General features: G+C 42.5%; 1 protein-coding gene across 1 annotated transcript; it reads left to right on the forward strand.

Annotated features, from left to right (window-relative positions):
• LOC133487270 (follistatin-related protein 1-like) lies at window positions 1-22,440 on the forward strand. The gene is made up of 12 exons (XM_061793611.1): window positions 1-65; window positions 1,217-1,451; window positions 1,589-1,645; window positions 15,328-15,429; window positions 15,506-15,635; window positions 16,222-16,254; window positions 16,432-16,562; window positions 17,934-18,055; window positions 18,344-18,456; window positions 20,209-20,319; window positions 20,398-20,492; window positions 20,880-22,440. The coding sequence occupies exons 1-12, from the start codon at window positions 1-3 to the stop codon at window positions 20,919-20,921; spliced, it is 1,236 nt and encodes a 411-aa protein (XP_061649595.1). The 3' UTR covers window positions 20,922-22,440.
• The last annotated feature ends 506 nt before the right edge of the window (window positions 22,441-22,946 follow it).

Genomic DNA, 22,946 nt, shown 5'->3' on the forward strand with positions numbered 1-22,946 from the left:
ATGAAACGACACACTGGGAAGAGGAGGCGAGAGAGAGTGATGAAGGTGCAAAGACCTGAAGCAAGGTATGGCATGTTCCCTCCTGAACAGGGGTGTAGCAACAATCGTTGTCGAAGCATTAAAGGTCCCTGTAAAGTGAAAATAAATACATTATGTCTTCTACATTCGACACACCACAGAGAAGAGTGTTGTGAACAACCCTGGCGAATTTGAATGATTTTAAAAAATTGCCCAGTAAATAAAACGAGGCATCAAAATCATGGTCAAGCATGCTGTGGAAATACTGCTGTAGAGCTAATTTCCTGTCATGACAGTTATGGTGTTGTGTACGTGTATCATATAATATAGTGCACAGATGTCAAATTCAGACACCAGATCATTTTATGGAGTCAAATCATGTGCGTCAAACGTCCGTGATTATTGCTAATTTCTGTACTAACATTTAAAATTGTCATATGAAAAAATGAAAACGCTTATTCTTTTTGTTACCAACCCCCCCCCCCTCCCTCCCTTTTTTTTTTTTTTTTTACAATAACTTGAACAATAATTGGGCAAATAATTATCCTTCTGATTTAAAAACTAGTTATCCATACATTTGTTGTGTATATGTAATAGTATGATGAGGCCCTCATAACGGCCCTCTGAAGGGAACCGGAACCACAATGTGGCCTGTGACAGAAAATTAGTTTGACAAGCCCGATATAGTGGATGCGTATCGAATGTAAACACATAGCACATAGTGTTGCGAGATGCTTGCAAATAGTTCAGCGTACCTCAGTATTTTCTTGCGTGAAGTGCAGTGGCCCTGAAGGGTGAAAAAAAAGAGGTAAAATGTAAGCTTTTTTTTCTAGATGTTTAAAAATGGCATGGAAATACTGTAGTACAACAATTGTCATGTGCATCATATGAGAAATGTGAATGTGTATATGAATGTAAATTGGATGTAATGCCACATGTTTTGCTTTCTGCAGTATATTTTTTTTTCGCGTGAACTGGTGAAGTACAGCAGCCATCAAGGGTCAAAAAGGAGTCAAATGCCGTACGCTTTTCTTTTTGTCGTTGTTTGAATATTAAAATAGGGGGATATTGAAAACAGGCGTAAAAATAATGTCACATCGTCGTAATGTGTACGTGTACTATGAGTATATTTTCATGAGCATATGAATGGAAACACACATCCCTTCCTGTCATTTTAAAAGGAGACCGGCTTGTTCAGGCCTTCCTCCTCTTCTTCTCCCTTCTCCATTGTGGAGAAAAAACAAAAACAAAAAACAAAACAAAAACCAGACCTTTCCATTGGCTCTTTACCCGGGAGAGGAGGAGAAAGATGGGAGGACCTGCTCGAATTCCTCAAAGCTGCTCAGATTTCCTTCGAGCCGCCGTCGAGCGACGAACATCCACTCGGCTACTTTTCTCCTTCGCCGAGCTCAAGCAAGCTCTTCGCTGAAACGGTAACGTAATGGCGAAGACGTGCGACCCGAGTAGTTTTAACACAACTCAAACGCACGTTTCAATGTTTAAAAAAAAAAAAAATGGTGTTTGGAGCTCACTGAATCTGACTTTTTGTGTTTCTTTTTCTTTCGACCAGATGTTACGAGGTGTCGCTGTGTTCCTTCTGCTAGCTCTGGCTCTTTCTCGCGCAGAGGTAAGTCGGTTTGTATTGCTTTTCAACTTCAAACTTTTCACGTTGACTATACTTAAAACACGGCAACAAAACAAGTCACCCCCAAGAATGTTGAACGTGATTTTATTCGGCGTTAATATAGTGTTCTTACAAGGTTTTCCAAAATATCCCAACATTGCTGATGGAGTTTGGATCCAATTCATTTCCCCCCCACTTCGAAATCCCTTATGGAAAGGCAACATTTGTAAAGTGGCTCAGGAAAAGGGGGCCATATATATAAAAGTGACACATGAATGGCAGGCAGCTGTGAAAAGAAAAGAAGGAAGGTTAGTGCTTGTGTACATTTCATCAGCGGTGCTCCACCTACACTTTGCACTTCTGTTGGGGATGCTTGGGGGCAAGAATGCTGGGCGGCCTGGCAGCTGCTCGAATGGGGTCCAAACGGTGCATTTGGGTGGTCGGTCAACCGGCGTGTGTGTTTGTTTGCGCGTTGAAGCGTGAGCTCAAGAGGAACGCGACAACGCTTGCCTCATGGGTGTCACACCGCAAAGGAAAGTGTCTCTGAGTAAACACGAGCATATTGGCACCGAACACACTGATGGGAAAACGATGACATATGAGGTGTAGCGTCTCTTTGGAAATAGGAGAGCAGATGCACAAGGCGGCATTTCATGGCTTCGCTGGGAACAGCTGTTGAACACCTGGCTTTGGGTCGGCTACCCTCTCGACCTGGAGTCACTGTCACAACAGATAAGCCCCTTTTCTTTTTGCCCAGATTGTCACTTAAATACAAAAACACTAGAATGAAACGCAGCAGGCCTCCACTAAGGTTAAACGGCTGACGATATTGCAAACCCAGTTTCCGCAGTGGTGTAAGAATACGTCATCGCGCGGCACAAGAAGGCACGATCAGTTACAGCTGCACTTGCTGATTGTCAATGAGTGGTTTATATTTATGGCCTGGAAGTGTTTTTCATACAAATATTGTAATAATGACCTTAGCACCGCGTTAGTGTAGCTTTTAGTGATCAAGTATGCCTCGATCCCACTTGGGTACAAATTCGGGTTACATCGCCACCATAGGAACAGAACGCTGTCCTAAACCGAGGACATCCTGTATTTAAAAGCCCAGTGAAGTCATTTTCGTAATTTGTTTCTAAATACATTAAATATGTTTGAAGTGCTGGGAAAAAAAAAAGTACTGAGTTGGTAGCTTCTGAAGAAATAAAGGAGAAGAAGGTATCGCTTTCCATTAAACAGAAGCCTCATTCACGCAAAGATCCTGCAAAATTGGCGCTTCCTACCGGTAATAAAAGCACAGAAAAGTATGTGGAGTCAAGCACAGACTACCGAACAACGATAATGGTGCATAATGCTATCGTGCCTGGCTAACTGAATGAAGGACAAGAGGCATGTTTGCCATCTTCTGTGGAATCTGAGTTTCCAAAGTGATAAACAAGACCTCTGTAAAGGTGGAACAATAATGCCAGAAAGTCTTATTAGCTTAGTACAAGTGTAGTACTGTTCTCACGAGAAATGAAGCAAGAAACAGCTAAATGGGAAAAATAACTGAGCTGTTTGTAACTGATTTGTAGTAATTGGAATGAAATGTTCCACTTGTGAATGGATGCCAAATACATGTAAATTCCTTTATGTTCCTGTAAAGCAACCATGACCATTTGTAAATCCACCCATCCATCCATTTTCTACCGCTTATCCAAGGTCGGGTCGCGGGGGCTGTAGTTTTAGCAGGGACGCCCAGACTTCCCTCTCCCCAGCCACTTCATCCAGCTCTTCCGGGGGGATCCCGAGGTGTTCCCAGGCCAGATGAAAGACGTAGTCTCTCCAGCGTGTCCTAGGCCGTCCCCGGGGGGTCCTCCCGGTGGGATGTGCCCGGAACACCTCACTGGGGAGGCGTCCGGGAGGCATCCGAATCAGATGCCCCAGCCACCTCATCTGGCTCCTCTCGATGTGGAGGAGCGGCGGCTCTACTCTGACATCTTCCCGGATGGCCGAGCTTCTCACCCTATCTCTAAGGGAGAGCCCGGACACCCTGCGGAGGAAAGTCATTTCGGCCACTTGTATCCGGGATCTTGTTCTTGTTCAGCTCGTGACCATAGGTGAGGGTAGGGACGTCGATCGACCGGTAAATTGAGAGCTTCGCCTTTCGGCTTCGCTCCTTCTTTACCACAACGGACCGATACAAAGTCCGCATCAATGCAGACGCCGCACCGATCCGCCTGTCGATCTCCCGTTCCATCCTCCCTTACTCGCGAACAAGACCCCAAGATACTTGAAGTCCTCCACTTGGAGCAGGATCTCATCCCCGACCTGGAGAGGGCACGCCACCCTTTTCCGACTGTAAATCCAACCGACTTGAAACCTAAAGTTTGATTACGTGTGATCAGTGTAGTGCCATTTGTTGTCTGATTGAATTCATTCTGATTTTGAAAAATATGGCCCTCACGGCTCAGCGCAGGAAGGACAACAAACATTGAGTTATTACATGACTGGATTAAGAAAGTTTAGGAAACGCCCTGTGGGCGCCAGAAATGCGCATAACGAATTGGTTGCTGGCTGCCAAAAGAAGGAGAGGAAAGATGTCCACCATCTTTAGCGGAATCAAAGTTTCCTCAATGATAAATAAAATATGCAAGGGGTCCGGCCATATCCCAAAGTAGTTTTTGTGTACTCCCGTTAATACACACACACTTGCACATAAGACAACACAGAAAACAAACGCTCACCAAAAACATGACCTCCTTTGGTTGAGGTAATAAAGCAAAGACAAACAAATTGTCTGCCGCTCGAACTTCTTGGATGGTGGCCATTAATGACTCAACCCCTCTTTTCTCTCCCCTGCTGACCTTCCATTGCTTACCCCCACCTTTGCCTGCCTGCCCTGCAGAATGTGCCATTGTATGCATGCCTTATTCAATTCCTTATCGCGATGTGCGAGGAATGGCTTGCTTCGGCCATAGTTTGTCCAGTGAAGCCGCAAGCCAGTTAATGGGGCTGCATCTGTTCTCGAAAGGTAATTACCCTGATAATATACGACCTGTTGTCTGGCCGTGGGAAGGGCGTGAACTGGAATACCAGTGTAATGTCTAAAGGAGGTCAACAAGTTGCGGCAGAATCCTCACTTAGTGTAAGTGTGTCTGATGAGCCTGCAGGTCGTGTGTGCCGGTTGTCATCAGAGACACTTTGTACATATGCACAGATTGTGTGAGCTGATGTTTTTACATTCTGAATGTAGATGATAATCAATGTTACACAAGTTGCGCAAGTCTTCTTGTCCGTATCTGTTACGTATAAAATTTGGCATATAACAGTATGTCTTCCAATAATAATTACATTTTTGGTTGCTGGAATTAATACTCAAATACTTTAAGCAGCAAAAACAAGAAGAGGACCAGGGATTCTGATAGATTTACACGTGTATTTTTATACAGGCTTTGTGCGAACGCCTACTGTAGGAGTTGTGTGTAGTGTGTCCTTTAGTGGTGGTTGTAGCAGGCCATCCACTGCCTGGTTTGTCAAGAACAGATTGTGTTTCTGTGTGACAACCACAGAGCTTCTCAAATTGGTGCTGAACTGCATTTGGGGACAGAAAAACTTCTCGGCAGGCGGCAACCTTTCAATGCTATCCCGATATCAATTGGAGCGCAATGGGCAAGAGCTTACAAAAACTGTCAAACCTAACCTGTCAAATGCTGACGGCTTCATATTTATTTGAATGACACCTGAATTAAAATCTATAACCCCAATTCCAATGAAGTTGGGACGTTATGTTAAACATAAATACAAACAGAATGCAATGATTTGCAAATCATGTTTGACCTATATTTAATTGAATACACTACAAAGACAAGATATTTAATGTTCAAACTGATCAACTTTATTGTTTTTAGCAAATAATCATTAACTTAGAATTTTATGGCTGCAACACGTTCCAAAAAAGCTGGGACAGGGTCATGTTTACCACTGTGTTACATCACCTTTTCTTTTAACAACATTCAATAAACGTTGGGAAACTGAGGACACTAATTGTTGAAGCTTTGTAGGTGGAATTCTTTCCCGTACATACAGGTTTTGGAGAAACATATGCTGCCATCCAAGCAACGTCTTTTTCATGGACGCCCCTGCTTATTTCAGCAAGACAATGCCAAACCACATTCTGCACGTGTTACAACAGCGTGGCTTCATAGTAAAAGAGTGCGGGTACTAGACTGGCCTGCCTCCAGTCCAGACCTGTCTCCCATGGAAAATGTGTGGCGCATTATGAAGCGTAAAATACGACAACGGAGACACCTGGACTGCAAGCAAGAATGGGAAAAAATCCACCTACAAAGCTTCAACAATTAGTGTCCTCAGTTCCCAAACGTCAATTCAATTAAATATAGGTTGAACATGATTTGCAAATCATTGTATTCTGTTTTTATTTATGTTTAACACAACCTCCCAACTTCATTGGAATTGGGGTTGTATAAAAGTAAGTGTATAGTGACTTTTTGGACACACTCTGTTTTCAGGTTAAGATGCATTATTGGAGGAAAATGGCTTTCTTTTCTTCAAAACACATTTTTATCTTTGAGTGATTTCCGCGACTGAACAGAGGACTGAAAAAAGACCCCTTGTCTTCCAGGGTCCTGATGAATACCTCTGAAAAGTCATTTCACAAGGTTTAGAATTTAAGTATTCGAGTATTGCATTGGTCGCTGTAATAATGTTAACAAGCGTAAACAAATTCTTTCTTCCATTAAGCACAAACTGCACCCTTGTTGTCCACCATTTGCTTTTTTTTTTTTGTTTTTTTTGTTTTTTCCTGATTGTGAACTTGTGACACCCTTCTGGATGTCTGCACTGAACAGGATGTTTATGTCCGACCATGTCAGTGTTTACACAGATTTATTTTCAAAAACGCCTTTGTTTCAAATGGCAAAACGCTACCATTTTTTTTTTTTTTGATTTTAGTTGAAATGCCATTGTCTACTGCGGCGCCAAGGAGTGTCCTTAAGGTTACAATTGCATCATCTTCGGCAGGAGGCTTAGGTAAAACCTTGATGTGTGTGTGCAGTGTGAAATAGCAAGCAACACACAAGAGGAGGCTGATATGGAAAGCTGACCAGGATGCACGTCTGCACAGCTCTACATTCACTTCTTTTATCCTGCATTTTTGTTTTTTGTGGAAATGTTAATTTACCTAGAAAGGCCAGCGATGGATCATGCAAATTGCAGTTGTCAAGGCAAACGCGCACACGAGCGCTATCCTCTCCGGCTTCAGCAAGCAAGAGAACAATTAGGACATGCCCAAGTAGATGTTGGTTCCCTTGTTGACGCTCTCGCATTCAAGGTAGGCTAAAAATATCTGCCCAGGTGGAGAGAAAATGAGGGGGGGACTGGGGGGGGGGGGGGCGCTTTGTCCTCTGTCTTTATCAGCCCGCTCTAATTACTATAGCATGACATGAAGTCATGCAGGCTGGGCAGGCACTAAACTGAATAGGAACAGAGCCATGCTCATGCAATTATAGCAGGGAGAAGCTCAGGATGAGGTAAGACTTGGCTGTGTATAGTAGGGGGGGGGGTTGTGTTTCACGCCCCGATGGTATGTTCTCGTCAGTATTGGATTTGCTCGAAAAGAGTACTCATGTAGCTTAAGCAGCTGGACTGGTGACTTCTCATTACCAGCGCAAAGGCACATACATTTAGAATGACACAGCACAGCTGTCAACTAATTTAGTTGGATGTAAGGTGTGATTCGATATAATTGACATTAGAAGCATGTTTAGTTGACAACCAGTTCTAAGTATCATTACCTCTACTATCGATGTTCGTAGGATTTTATAATCAGTACTGTACTGATTTTGATTAATATTTTGCAGGTTACAAATCTTGATTGAGCTCTTCGCCCTTAGTGTTCTATTTTCATAATTTTTTTTGATACCGTCAAGATACTTTTCTCATTGCAAAAGTCAGTTGCCTCAAAAGTAGTTTCATATTCTTCGCTTGGGTTCAGAGGCAAAACATTTCTCAAATGCACCCTGCCTGTGTAGAGGCGCATATATGCTAAGCTAATTTTTAACAGCATATATCGCAGGGCATTTTGCATTTAGAGTAGGTTCAGAACCCGCTCTGTAGCCAGGGAAATATGAATAAGAAATAACAAGTACCACAAGCTCAAGTATAACGTGAAAGGCAAGTCTACTTTGTGATATACAACTCATTGTAATTGTAGTACAAGTGAACATTCAACTCCTGATCATCTATTTATTAATCCCGTCATATCTCGTCATAATCTCCTAACCATCGGCTCACACGGCACTTGGGGGAAGAGTCAGGAGACTTTGGGTGAGGGTGAGGTTTATTCTGCCAGTACATACATAATCAAAGGAGGAAGGACATTTTCTTTCTCACTTTGCACATCTATCCATTCACAAACTTAATTTCTGGAGCACGCTTCTGATATATTTAGAGAGACTTCATAAATCCTGACAGAGGCACTTGAAAGCAATAGTGTCAAGGTCTATAGCAGAAAAATTGTGGGAATGGTTGAAGGCAAAAAAAAAAACTCCAGAGGAAGATCCTGACAAGAAAATATAATACATTTTCTTAAGGATTTGAATATTACGCATCTACTCTGGAAGTGACGAAGAAGCATTGCAAGGAAAAGAGGCATTTATATAAAGCATCTTAATCTTCTCAACCAGAACATTGAAACAGCCACCATGCAAACTGTGTCGTTTGAGAAGTTCTGCAGAAAATGTGTACTAATTCATGTTTAAAGACCACTTTGCTCCCTCCTCTCTGGAGAAGTTTAATTTGTTCCACACTTTTAGTGCGCTAGCAGGCTCACTCTTTGTGTTGTTGCTTCACTGTTAAATAGCAAACAGATGAAGAGCAACATCTTACGTGATTCTGTTCTATGTGGCCCAGATTCCAAAGAGACCATAGCAGTGAAGATATGACGGCGGGATCAACTATGCGATTGAACATCTTGGTTAAAGTGCGACCAGTGAAGGCTTCATGGTGTGTGAAGGAATGTGATCTTCAAAGCTTGGATGACAAAGGCTGTATTCGGTTGCTTGTTCGACGACTCACTTTTTCCAAAAGTGGCCTCATTGAGGAAGCGGAGAGGAGGGCAGGGAATGTAGTCGCTGCTTTGGATTGAGTCTCAACACAGACACCTCCTTAGCACCCGCCCTCCTGCTGGAAAAACGCTAAGAACAGAAGAAAGACGAAAGTACTGCAAGTCAGATTTGATAGAGACGGACAAAACTAAAGAGAGTTGTATGAATGCGATGGATGTGAGTCAGGTGGTTGGAGACAGGGGGACACCCTTGTCCCTGCAGCCCAATGACGGGGCAGGCAGGTTGAGGTGTGGGTGGGGTTTGTTCTTTTAGTTTAATTGAACTGCTAGCAGATGTGTCTCTGCCCAGTTGGTGACTTCTTCCAAAGCTTTTATATTAGTCTATTTCACTTTGTTTGTCTTTGTCTCCTATCTATATTAAAAAAACAAAACAAAAAAAAAACATCCCCACCGTCTTTACCTTGGACAACGAGGCCTGGTGGGCGGAAAACAAGAAGCTGCAGACGGGAGTGACATCATCTTATTTGTCGATGCATTCCTTTCACACTGAATAAGAAGCAGGGTGAAGACTAACAGGCAGATGGGTGCAAACTGCTCATTACCCAGGATGCCTTTTGTTTCTGCAGGGTTAATCTCAGCCCACGCCTGTCCCCAAGTGAACGCGCAAAACCGCCCTAACTGTTTATCTTGACAGTATTTCTTAGTCCTCATTATTTCAAGGACATACACCACCACTTCCACTCTCTGTCATTATACAGCACATTCACTAAGCGGGGCTCTCAGCTCGAAGGAAGCGGTAGATTCTATCATTTTGTGGTTAGAGCGTGCTTCTGTCCTCCCAAAGCTGTCAACTAGACAAGAAATGACACTGAAGTCTGATTTCAGCTGTATGAAGTTTCACAGTTAATTAGACTCTGAAAGAAGGCAACATCCAGAGGTGTTTTAATTATTGAGGGCAAATCCTCCAGTTTTAATGACTCGCATACATCAGTAACAGATGAAAAGTCGCTCGCTTGTGATGCTTCTCCCTCGTGCATTGAGATTTAGGCACAAGCTCGCATATATTTTACACCGGGAAACTAGTTCATACTTAACGAAGAACGTTTCATTGGTCTTGAGTCGTCCTTCGGGAAGGCGGAGTGAAATGGAACCTCTGCTTACTGAGCCAGTGCCCAATAGCTGGAGAGACAATGGAAAAGGCAGGAAATGCAGGAGAGGGGGAGCTCAGGGGGCAACACTCTGACCTTGTTACCGACCAGATTTTGGCTCAAGACGAACCCGGTCAGACCCCAACTGAGGCACAACATTGCTCAGGAATGCACTCCCTTAGTCTCCCATTCTGGATCCTGACAAGGTCCCTTACCTCTTGATATTTTACTGCTCCATTTAGTTCATCCTTCTGTAGCTTTTAAACCACTTCCTAGACCGGAACACATTTTGAAGACGTGAAGTCGTCGTACTGTGAGTCATCTCAGGTGTCCGTATGTCCGTTTGAGGCTGTCAGATTCAGCCATTCGTTTTGCTACCCGAGAGGCACCAGTCCACTTGATTTACGTTCTGACCCAATTCTGACATGTGCATTCGAACACGGAAACTTTATCCGCGATGTTCTTAATACATTGGAACCTCTAAGATTGAACACAAACTGTTCTTCTCGCGATCTTCTCTGAACAACCCTTGTTGAAGTCGGTCTGTCTTTTGCAAGAGGTTTGGCAAAAGAAGAAAAAGACCTGCATTAATCTATTCACAATTGCTGTACCAGAATTCATCGTTTGATAGTCTCTGAGCTGAGAGTGTGCGTGATATGTTGAAATCTCGCGTGATTTCATGCACGACATCAGTTCAAGTTTAATAGTTTTGTGCGACTTGAGCCATATTTCCCCAGAAATTGGGTTCACAATTGTATGAGCTCAGGCGTTTTTGATGTTCTCCTGTCAGTGGTAAATAGGAGTTGTTCACGTGCAAAAAGTCAGAAATGATAGGCATTATTACTTCATTAAAGCACTTTTAATCAGAGCACACGAGAACAAATTGGTGTTGGTTTTCTCTGATTCATCCAGTAGCTTAGCTCACATCTGTGCACCGTTGAGGGCTTGCAGATCAATCCAAAAATCATTGCATTTAAATGTTTTTTATCATGTTGTGCCATTCTGTACCACTCAATAGCCACATAAGCCACGATGAGCTCTGTTGTTGAATCATAAGCTCAAGAATTGATTGACACACACACACAAACAAACAAACAAAAAAAGCCCTCCGCTAATGGATTGCATATACTAGGGATGAGAATAGTAAGCCTTGCTATGACAACTCATGGCAGCAATATTACGCTCTATTCCAGTCTGGTATGGAAGCGGGACATTTAAAGTAAAAAAACAAATATATATATACTTAAAATATGATTGCGTATTATTGAGCAATTGTTCTTTAACTTAACGTGATAAGAGCCAATCGTCTATTGTATACTGCAATATTTCATGCACTTGTGGTTCATTTGACTTTCGGGAGAAAATTATTCCGCATACAAGCCATACATGTATTTTCTTCATGCTAAAGAGGAGACGGGGAACTCATGGGAATTGATCCCAATTGGTCGCCAAGTGACATCAGCGCTGGAGAGCCATTGATTGACCTTCTAATTCACCGGAGCATCACGAGGATATGCACACGTCTATGCACAAGAGCCTAAATGTGCACACAGAAGCACAACATGATGCTGTGAACGCTTCCATTATTGAGTTTCCTGCTGTTATGGCAATAATTCCTTATCATCAAAGGCAAGAAAGGATTAAAGAGTACATTTGATGTCAATCGCAGCACAGAAACAATTCCACTCTATCAGCGTTATCATCACCATCTCCTCCTAATCTCGTCACCTTTTTTTCCACTCTCTCTTTCCTTTTATTTTCCTTCCAATAAACAGAACAAGCTGGACTCGGTCCAATGGCTCCCGGCCCTAAAAGGACAGGACAGTGGGAATAAAACAAGGTGGCAGGGCAAATCTGGGCAGAAGTGTCCCAGACCCGGCCGTGACGATGCCATGCTGAGATGGCGAGATGGTGCACTGAAGCATTTTAGAAAAATCATTTAAGTCGGTGAATCTCCCCAGAAGCTTTTTTATTTGTATTTTTATTTTTAATTGCATTAAGGGAGGAAACGGTAAGGAAAGAGGGCACAGTTTGGAGGCAAATAAGATGTCAAATATCTTATTTACATGAGAAGTATGCTTGGGAAGGGCATAGCAATCAATGTGATTTATATTTAATTGGAGGTCATTAGTTTGAACAGCGTTGATTCATGTCAAAGTAGAACGCCCACAGAAGTGGAGGTTGGTTTTCATTTGGTACATTTGTGTGCGTAGTCTATAAGAAGATGCTGCAATGTACAGGTTCGATGTTGAAGGATGAGATGTCATATCCATTTTTAGGAGCCTGAATATGGTGCTGTGCCAAAGTCTTACTGCTAGCTTTCTTTTTTTAATAGGAGTCATAAAACAGTGCGTCCACCCCTCAGACACACAATGGTACCACGAGTCTGTTCGTCATCTTCCACAAACCAGGAAGTAGCCCGCTAACTAACAAACAGATGGACTAACAATCACACTTGAGTTGCCTTGGTGGAGGTTTGCGCTCTACTCAGTGATATTTTAACCGTAGCATGTTCAGCATTGTAAAACCAACACAACCATTGACAAGGCTTTGTTTCTTGGGTTTTTAACTGTTGATTTGTACCATGTCTTTACTGTTACTGGTCCATATTTAACACAATCCATACAAACTACCACCCACTACCACTTTTAGGCAAAAGTAAGAAGGCAGTGTGTTCATGTTGAGTGAATAGACAGTGAAATTAGTATTGATTTTCACATATCAGTGAAGCAGAAAGTGGATTTGCTTTTTATATTGTAAAGATGGTGGGGGAAAGAAAGGCCAACCAATGACACAGTTACGAGTCATAGCTTACTGTTCATTATGTTGAAGATCGTAGTTCAGTTGCCCTTTTTAACTGCAAATGACTAAACATGCAGCTCAAATTTGGCAGTGTTGCGTTTTGTCTCTGGAGGTATTTTGTGTGTGATTGTTGATTTAGTTATTTTGTTTTCCCCTCTCTTGCTCCATGAGGCTCTTTCTGTTGATTGGCACTTGTGGTCTCAATGGTAGCTCCTCTCACCAGAGCAACAACACAATGGAATTGGAATTGGAATGAGGGGCGGGGTCGTGTGCTTGTGCGTTCATTAGTTAAATGTCAGCGTTGTCTGCTGGTTCCACTTGGATGAACAGAACACCACCAGGTTCATCTGCAGAGCTCACACGGAATTCAGTGTGGGGATTTCAGTGCTAGTAAACGGGGTGCAAGCTCAGGGCCACAGGGATAACTGAAGATTTTCCCCCAACATCGGATTATTATGTGACTTTTAAATCATGCATAGAATTGAACCACCGTTACCCTCAAGCGCCTCTCGCCACTTTGAGGTTAAAGTCTGCTCCACTTTTGCATGTGACTTCAAACTCCCACCCCACCCTCTATCCATCTTGTTACATTCAATTATTGGTGAGCTTATGTGAGTCTCCAAGAATCCAGCCCTTGTTTGAGTCCGCATACCAGACCCTGAATGTGGACCGCAAGCTCACGTGTGCTGAAGCAAAGGACGGGCCAACTTTTTCCCGTCTCGCTCTCGTTACAGGAAACAGCGCCTTAGAGAGGGGGAGGGAAGGGGGAAAAAGATTGCATGGGAACAGGCCCAAAGAAAAACACACAAGCCAGACTCCAGATGTGGAGACACCCTGTACACACATACGCTGCAGTGCACTGACGCGGAGACACTCAAACGCATACAGATGGAGAACAGAGGAGGTAATGAGGGTCATAAAGCAGTCTGTGGGTGTTTGCTGCTTGAGATTGGTTGTTTTTTTGGCTGGTGGGAGACGGGGGGGGGGGGGTGCATTAGACAAGCTCATAACAAAAGATAAACGAAAGAAAAGACATCAATGGCGAAATACACAAACTGGAAAAAATGTTCCCCTCATCCTGTTTACTTGTCATTATGCATCTGCGACCAAGGTTTTGACTCATCTGTTGAGGCTGAGGCTGAATCATAACCCACTGAGTTCAAGCAGCTGCTCTCATGTCATGTGATTTATTGCCACCTAGAGGAGAAAGTCCGATTTACTATGCGGACCCGAAAAATTTGCCTGGAGCCCAGTTTAGCGATTTTCTTCTCCAGTCACATTTGGTATCAAGAAAACAAGAAATAGTACAAGTAGAGGAACGCAAAAGGGAGAATGGTTTTTCAACAGGATAGTGTGTGGGGGGGGGGGGGGGGGGAACTGCACTTATATTACAGAAATAGTGCATATGTTTCCAGATAATGACAAATCACTGGTATTCTGGTCTAAAAGATGGCGTACTTGGGTAGACAAGTATTTCCAAGTAACACATTTGTAACTATCATAAAAGTGTATTTTGACCACCACTGACCGCTGTCAATAAAAAGATGTAGAAACACTCATTATCTCAAGTGGCAGGCAAATCTGAATGACAAAGCCGTGAGTCTAAAAAGAAGTTGACCACTGTAAAATGGAAACACAGCCAAACTCGTCTTCACTTTGAGAAGTGACAACACGTGTGGTGACATTGGAGCAAGTCCGCTTGCTTCGTGTAACTTCCTGTGTATATTCTTCTTCATTCTGGGCTTGTTTAATGATGGACACACCTCTAATGTAGAATTTTTAGATAGTATTCAATTGGCCATGCTTTGGTCAAATTGTTTCCCAGCCTTTATTGAGCCAAGGCATTAGAAAAATGAGACATTAGAAAAATCCTGTTGCGCACCATGAAACAGTGTCACAAAAAGTATGAATACTGAAATAATGATGATGATGATGTTTCAGTTTACTCACAAATGGACCTACTCTGTTTAATTGAAGATGATGGACTTGCAGAAAGCCAAGAGTTACTCTGTTGTATGAATGACAACAGGTGGAAACACATTCGCTGTCTCTTCTGCCATTTAGTGGCGGAGTATTTAATTGTTCTGCCTGCCGCTAAACATCACTGGCATAGCTCGATGAGCAAAGATATTTTGGTAGATAATAAATGATGAAGTTTAGACAACTTAAGGGAAATCGGATAGTTTCACACAGCACCCTGATGATTTACAGCGGGTGATTTTGAATGTGTTGTTTGCGCAGACGTGGGTGTGTATATACATCAATTTCGTCAAGCTCGCATTGATGAGGTATGTCCAGTAAGTTGTGTTCACACCTCACACTGATCGGCAGATATCCCATATGTATCAGATTTTTATCCACATTCCAATTCCAATCCGAAGGTATTCAATTCCATACGTTGCGTTACACACATCAGAGTTGTGCCACCTGACCTGAGAGCAACAAAAAAAAAATCGGAATTCTTGCGTGAATTATGCAGTATAAATCCACTATTAGTGCAATCTCAGCAATTTTAAAGGTTCCACTGCATTTGTTTTCAACTCCATATATTGTCAGCCGTAAAGGTGTGGCGTTTCCTGTGGTCGTATCCTGAATGCAACAATTCACCGCTATTATTGCAAGTGCAAATGTGCGTGAAACCAATGTTGTCCCTTCTTTTATTTCAGGAGCTGCAGAGCAAGAGCAAAGTGTGTGCCAATGTCTTCTGTGGCGCAGGCCGGGAGTGTGCCGTCAATGAGAAGGGAGAGCCCAGCTGCCTGTGCATAGAGGTGAGTGATGGGCTGAGAAAGACGTTTCCACATCGGAGTTTCCGCTTCATGTCCCTCGCTTCCGTCGTCCCTCCAGAGCTGTAAGCCCCACAAGAGGTCAGTATGTGGCAGCAACGGTAAGACCTACAGGAACCACTGCGAACTGCACAGGGATGCCTGTCTGAGCGGACTGAAGATCCAAGTGGCCCACGACGGACACTGCCGCGGTACGTTTAAGTGTCACCGCTATATTACAATTCATTTCAAGTGATGGTGGAGTTTAAAACGGGCACATCTCTAAAGCAAAACGTTGCGTAAGATGAGTATTTAATTTTATTGGTTCACTTATTTTTGCAATGTTATGAAAGTTAAGCAAGTTAGAATATTACCAGTACAGTTAAATAATGTTTTGTAATTAAAAAAATGATAATAACAATTTACTTCCCCCCCCCTATATTTCCATTGGTCACAGTTTTTTGACTTCTATTTGCCGTCGTCCAATAATCAAATGCTGTTCCCTCCCAAACGTTGCCAGCCGAGGCCACTGCAAATCAGCTTCCATCTATTAATCTATTAGCATCTTTTTAGTCAGGTTTGAACTTTCAGTGCTCACCCTCGGTAATGTTGTTCTATTTATACTCCTGATGGCCTGAACGTTGATCTGAGCTGTGGCAAAGAAGTTGGTCATAGAGGCCAGTTATGTCACTCTGCCCCCTTATCAGACCATTGACCCAGAAACGTTTATCACATAGCATGACATACTCACTGGTCTTGTGATTTTAATTTAGCGTTCTCTTTTCAAACACCTTTTAGAGAAAAAGAGTGAGCAGGCAGCTGCCAGCCCAGGTGAGTGTTACATGCATTTTTATTTTTATTTTTTTTTACACTTTTCGCTGTTGGTTTAGTGTACGGGCATGGTCTAATGAAACACGCACAACAAACGTAATACCTGGCAAGCAATATAGACTGTACTCAATGAATGCTTCATGAGCCTTTACCTATAGAATGTTCCCCGTCCCGCAGTGGTGTGTTACGCTGCAGACCGCAACGAGCTGAGGGGCCGTGTGATCCAGTGGCTGCAGACTGAGGTAGTCCCAGATGGCTGGTTTGTCAAGGGCTCCAACTTCTCTGACATCCTGCTCAAGTACTTCAAGGTGGGCCAACTCCTTGCACGCGCTGTCCTCATCTTTGCATCTCTTCTTTTAAGCAGGGTACACTCATACCAATTTTTAAAACGTGAGACCCACACTTGACGAGAAAAAGAAGTGTTTGCTTACTGCTCTCATAGTCATTATGACTTAACACATGTCCTCATCTTTGCATCTCTTCTTTTAAGCAGGGTACACTCATACCAATTTTTAAAACGTGAGACCCACACTTGACGAGAAAAAGAAGTGTTTGCTTACTGCTCTTATAGTCATTATGACTTAACACATCACAGCACACTCATAACAAGATCTCCACTGACAATAAGCAAGTCTCTCCCTCAAACCGGCTGTCAGGCATAGTACCAAGTCTGACCTGTGAAAGACAGCATGGTACCAAAGGGGATCCAGACTGCCGGAAAATACACAAGTCGCTTCCTACATGGCTATTATTCTATATATCTTTGACATCTTCTTTCTAGCATCTTGACCCCAAAGAACCATGCTGAAGTGAGTTGAAGTCCATCCATCCATCTTATGGACATTTAGAGGCAATTATAAACCTTTTTGGGTGACGTTAATGCCTTTGATGGCAGGTCTCTGTCCCTATCCCCTGCAAATATCGACATCTAATCAAATTTGTCTTGATTACTGGTCTCTGTGTTCCCTGCTGTGGAAAACTGAATCTGCCTTTTTGAAAGGTTTAAGGTACAGACGACAGTGTTTAAACAGGAAAGTCATTAAGTAAACAGCAGAGTCCACTGAAAATGCAGAATATGCATGTCAGGCCAGTAGTTTGCAATGTCACAGATTGAGTAGAACTGATTACTATTTAACGTGTCTTGAAACTATTGAGGCAAAATGGGATTGCACTACTTGGCTGTCGCATGCACTTACTGTGATGCCAAATGCATTCATATATACAGTACAGGAGGTCGTCTATTCACAACGAAGTTCCCGTTCCTGTGGCGCTGGTGACGTAATCCAAATTTGTACAAATGCGACGTTGTCGATCACTACTGTGTCGCAGTAGTCAAAGTCATAAAATCACACTTGGAGTAACTTGTTTTAGGTCATAAATATAAAAGTAAGATAGTCAAAGTCATAAAATCACACTTGGAGTAACTGTTTTAGGTCATAAATATAAAAGTAAGTGCAGTGATAACTGCGTGCGCTTTACTGTGGCGCGTGACATATTTTTTAGTCACTGCAAACTAGTTCATGGCAGGCCGATCGCAACCTTGAAATGTCATGTCGCTACTGCCATAAACCGAGGGCCCCTTTGTATAGATAAACATCATACAGAAGTACTATTCTCTCTCGTGAAAACAACACTGAAGCAATCTTTTTTTTTTTTTTTTCTATTTTCTTTTTTTGCAGTCGTACGACAGCGGCGATTCCACGCTGGACTCCTCTGAGCTGCTCAAGTTCATCCAGCACAATGAGTCAGTGGCGACTGAGATGCAGTCCTATGCCGACCAGGATAGCAACGAGCTGCTTCGGTTCGTGTCCGTGTACGCTTGCATGATAGCGGTGGAAAGATAAGACAAATGCTAGGCATTCCTTTTTTTGACCTGTCAGTATTTGACCTCTGTGCTAACTGTGCAAGTAACTGCGGCAGTGCTTGCAGATGCATACAGTATCTTTGCTATGTGCACTGGGGCTGTTTTTAGGTAGGTCACTAAACTTTATCCGGCCCAGTGTAAACTATACTAGTGGGGCCCTCGTTATGGAAGCCTGCAAAGTTGGGTGCTACCAACTGAGTTTGCATGTGTGTTTGCGCTATCCAGGAGTCTCTGCGTCGATGCCCTCATTGAGCTGTCCGATGAGAATGCCGACTGGAAGTTGAGCTTTGATGAGTTTCTCAACTGCCTGAAGCCCGGATTCAACCCGCCCGAGAAGAGTGAGCTTAAACCATCTGTCCATCCATCCAGCCATCCATTCTCTATAGCTCCATTGTCGCCAGTCAATTTCAGGATACATAAAGACAAACCACCATTCACACTCACATTTACATTGATGGGAAATTAACCTACCATGCATGTTTTTGGGAATGTGAACAAAACTCCACGGAAGCATGAGGAGAATATGTAGAATGTGTAGAATACCACACACCGTAAGAGCCGAGACTCACACACAGAACCTCTCGACTGTGAGGCAGACATGCTAACCACTATATTCGCTTGCTGCCCTGAAAAAAAGACAACTACATTTTTTATTTTTAGGACTAAATGCAACATACTGGATTTTCCTCAGTTAGTGGCCTCCACTCTACTGGAACAAAAGCCGTAAATAAATGCCACACCGAATGTAGACACTTGCGGCATCTGTAAAGGTGACGTATGCGGTGGAGTTGAAAGAGAACGTGTTGCTGTAATACATTATAAGCCGCCGCTGGTGACTTCAGTGTACTATGCTCAGAGGCAAAATATGTGTGTGGGCTAAAGTCCAAAGCACTGAACCCTGGGGCTTCAGCAGACTCACGGTCCTGTGTGGTTATTGACAAACTCTACGATGACTCCAAACACGGCAAAGTGTGTTTTTGTTCCAATTCTGTGGGACATAAAATAAAAATATTGCAAAACAGTTTTTGTTCCAGTATTGTGGCCAGTGGTTCTTTATTTACTCAACTACAAAGAGGACCAAGCAAGGTCCTTATTAAGTGGGAGGTCTTTGCTTGAACAAATATACTGTTTAATTAAAAAAAAAATTTTTTTTAAATCCATCCATCCATTTTCCTTACCGCTCATCCTCACAAGGGTCGGTTTAAAATAATATTGAATAACTTGACAGAACATGAAAAACTGACACACATAACACTGTGGCATGAGTACAAAGGCGATGATCCAGTTAATTGTCGCATTCATCGCCACACAACCCCATTTTTGGATACTATGCGATGAAGTCGGGAGTCAAAAGTCAGCAATAAATTTGGTAGTTGCTGCTGTCTTAGTTTGCAGAGTTCCAATGGGCTCAGTAGTTAACTATTATCTCAGTTCATAATCACAGTTACTATCAGCTCTTGTATAGAGGGGAATAAAGATTTCCATTTCACAGATATAAATAGGTAGATACGACTCGCCACTTTTGAACTGCGTGCCTACAGCAACCTTAAACTAAGAGGATCAAAGTCGTCAGCGCATTCCATGTTTGTGGACTGCAAGAAAACCAAAAGACCAAGGATGCCAGTACATCGTGCTGCATGCATACTGTTGTACACAACAACTTACAATTACGACAAGAGGAATGGGAGTAAACTTTCGCAGGTACAAATATTTTTTTGGGGGGGTGGGGCGGTTGAAATGTTCTGTATTGATACCAAACGCTTTGGCGTTGACAAAAAAAAAAGTCAACCTCATGAAAACCGGTTGTGAAATGAGCAAGTTACGACTTAAGTTTCAATGTCCGTGCATTGCGTGCCAAGACGTGAGAATGAATATATGTTCATCTCGTGGTGTTCGATGGGGTTGAGTTCAGGGTTTTGAAGTTCGACAATACCAAACTCATCCATACATGCCTTTGTGGACCTTGGGAACAGAAATGGGCCTTTGCAAAACTCTTCCCCCTATGTTTACAGTACATAGGATCTGTACAGGGGAAATAATGCACTGTTATCTTATCCCCCACCTCCACTTTCTTGTATTTTTTTTCCCAGAATGTGCCTTGGAGGATGAGACTTTCGAGGACGGCGCAGAGACACAGGTGGAGTGTAACCGCTGCGTGTGTGCATGCGGCAACTGGGTATGCACTGCTATGACCTGCACAGGTAAGCTACGAGATAATCGTCTTGTTATTGGCTCGAAATCATCGCACCTTAACCACTTGTGACTCACTTTATGTGCAGACAAGACAGCTGCTGTGGACGAGTCAACAGATGGTGGTGCGGAGATGACAGAGGAGGAGTGGAACCTCCGTGTGGCCGAGCTGAACAAACACCAGGTTGGGTTTTTTTTCATCGGTGAACCAACAAGCCGGAGGATCTGACTTGAGGGTTTCTCTAGATAATGGAAATGTGTTTTTCTTGACTAAGGAGATTTGAGTTAAACTGCTTAGCTGGTAAAACAACATCCTCTGTTCAAATTTGTTGACGTATGCTTTTATTTAGCACAAACATGCACCAGGAAACCAGAATATCAGCATATTTTGAACAGGAAACTTGTCTCAAAAGCTCATGTTTGAATTAGTGGAACGGCCAAAAAAAAATACCGTGTCAGCTGGGACGCCTTTCAACGCTTTATTTTTATATGAGTGGAATATTATAAAATACATCTATGCAGCTACAGTATTGAGCCTCATTTACATATATTATCTTATATTTTCCTACAGGAAACAGTGGAAAAAATGAAAGCTAGCACAAAGGAGGCCTAAATGAGGATGCGGAAAAAGAGAGGATGCACACTACCACCCTTCCTCCATACTTGACTTACCTTGCAGCCTGTGTGTTGTTCTGACTTTGACATGTTTTCTGTACTATTATAATTGTTATTATTATAAATTTTTTTACAGTGTTATGTTGACGTTGTTTGATTACAGGGACTATCTTATGATTCCCTAGTGTTCAGTACTGTCATATTTGATTGTATTAACTACTATTGTACACTTCTTACTACATATTTTTGCAGTTCTTAAGGTAAAAAAAAAAAAAACAGGATGTCAGTGTTTTAGAGATTTAAAAGCATTGGTTTCATGGTTAGAAGCAAGGTAGTGGGAGGGTTCAACTGCAAGTTATACATATATACCATACTCGACCAATGCCCTCATTTTATTTCTCTTAACCTTTCTTGATTCATCCAACCAACCAACCTGAGCTGTTTTGCATGTTATTAGGCATTCTGTGACAATTTTTTTACATTTTTTTTTTTTTTAAATCTTGTATTTCCAGTTTCTTGGTGCCATTTGAGTTGTAGCTTGTCATGTTCCCACTCAGATACACTGTAAGGGCAAAGGTATTGGGACACTAACATACTACTTTGTTGATGCAATGTACATCCCTCTCCGGGGGTCTCTTCATCTGTGTCGCTTTCATGCATACGGTAGATTGTTCGCACACAGATCCTGGATCAGAGCTGTAGCTTTATCCAGCTTTGCCTTTTTACACGGAACCCAAATTGTTTTCATTCACTCCCACTCTCTATGTTGCTGTTCTGTAAAAGTAGCACTGACATGGAATAGGGAGTACAAAGTCGAGTATCTGAGTCGGTATGGTACCTTTGTGTAAGGGAATGGTGGAAAGATGGATTAGAAGTGTGCAGTTGAACTTCTGACACTCACATCTGCCATCCTATTGTGTTGAAAGCCAAGTTGTCGCAAAGGCAGATAAATGTTCCCTGTGTCAAACTTCACACTTCTGCCCCGCCTTTCCAGCATTCCCTTGCGAGACCGCATCTGAGCATAGTGTGGGGAGGGGGCGGGGGGGGGGGGGGGGGACGTCTGAAACCAAAGATGTGCTGAAGATGTTTTGAATTATGTACACAAATTTCCAGGTAACAAATTACTCTGGACCCAGCAACAACACTTATACCTTTCAAAATTACTCTTTAAAAAAGGACTAGCCTTGCTTTTGTAAGTACATAACTAACCGGATGCGTGTGTTTTGTGTGTTTGAGAGAGCAAGTGTGTGTCTGCTGTTAAATGTGCTTTTCTTTTTCGTATCTTGATTAGTTAAAATCCTGCGTCTAAATTAGGAAAATAAAAAAAATAATAATTGTGCCTTTGACTTGCAAATAGTGTTTTGACCACACAGTGAGAGTGGTTTTGCTGATGTTTGGTTGTTGGTGAGTGGCATGTGACTCATACATATAAATACCTTGTGGAGATCTTTATAGACCACTAAAAGTGACTGTAAGGAATATGTATGGAAGCTAATAAATCTTTGTACACCAGATAAGCTGTCCCTTTGAATGTGTTCAAACTTACAGTATGTGCATTCTTAGAGTCGCAGGTTCACCCAGTTGAATTTGGGCAAGAGGCCTGCGGAGTACACCCTGGACTGGTTGCCAGCCAGTGCCGCTTCTCACACTCTTCTAACAATGCAACTCTGCTTTTTTTGACGGGCTTCTCCTTCGCCATTTTACATCCGATTCACTCCGTTCCAACTTCGTCATGTTCGAAAAATTCACGCGACGCGTGCTATTACTCATCTAAGCCGCAACATTTTCACATTACCCACAATTCCACATTTTACACCCAAATAATTCCCATTGATTCCCAATGACACTTTCAACTAAATACTTTCATATAATTCTCTTTCACTTATAAAACATTCAGCTCATTCAGAACTTCTTCAACACACATTCCCGTATTCCCCACATTCCCATATTACCCATATTCCAAATTTTCACCCACATTTTACTGTTAAAACACCCACATTCTCCCCCCATTCCACTCTATTCT

The sequence above is a fragment of the Phyllopteryx taeniolatus genome, chromosome 12 (assembly GCF_024500385.1).
Source record: "Phyllopteryx taeniolatus isolate TA_2022b chromosome 12, UOR_Ptae_1.2, whole genome shotgun sequence".
Classification (NCBI taxonomy): domain Eukaryota; kingdom Metazoa; phylum Chordata; class Actinopteri; order Syngnathiformes; family Syngnathidae; genus Phyllopteryx; species Phyllopteryx taeniolatus.

Bases quoted from the DNA above. Each gene is read 5' to 3' on its own strand.
- LOC133487270 (XM_061793611.1), top strand. From the start codon at position 1: ATGAAACGACACACTGGGAAGAGGAGGCGAGAGAGAGTGATGAAGGTG. The intron at 16,255-16,431 runs GTGAGTGTTACA...CCCGTCCCGCAG, and splicing joins GCAGGCAGCTGCCAGCCCAG to TGGTGTGTTACGCTGCAGAC. The intron at 16,563-17,933 runs GTGGGCCAACTC...CTTTTTTTGCAG, and splicing joins TCCTGCTCAAGTACTTCAAG to TCGTACGACAGCGGCGATTC.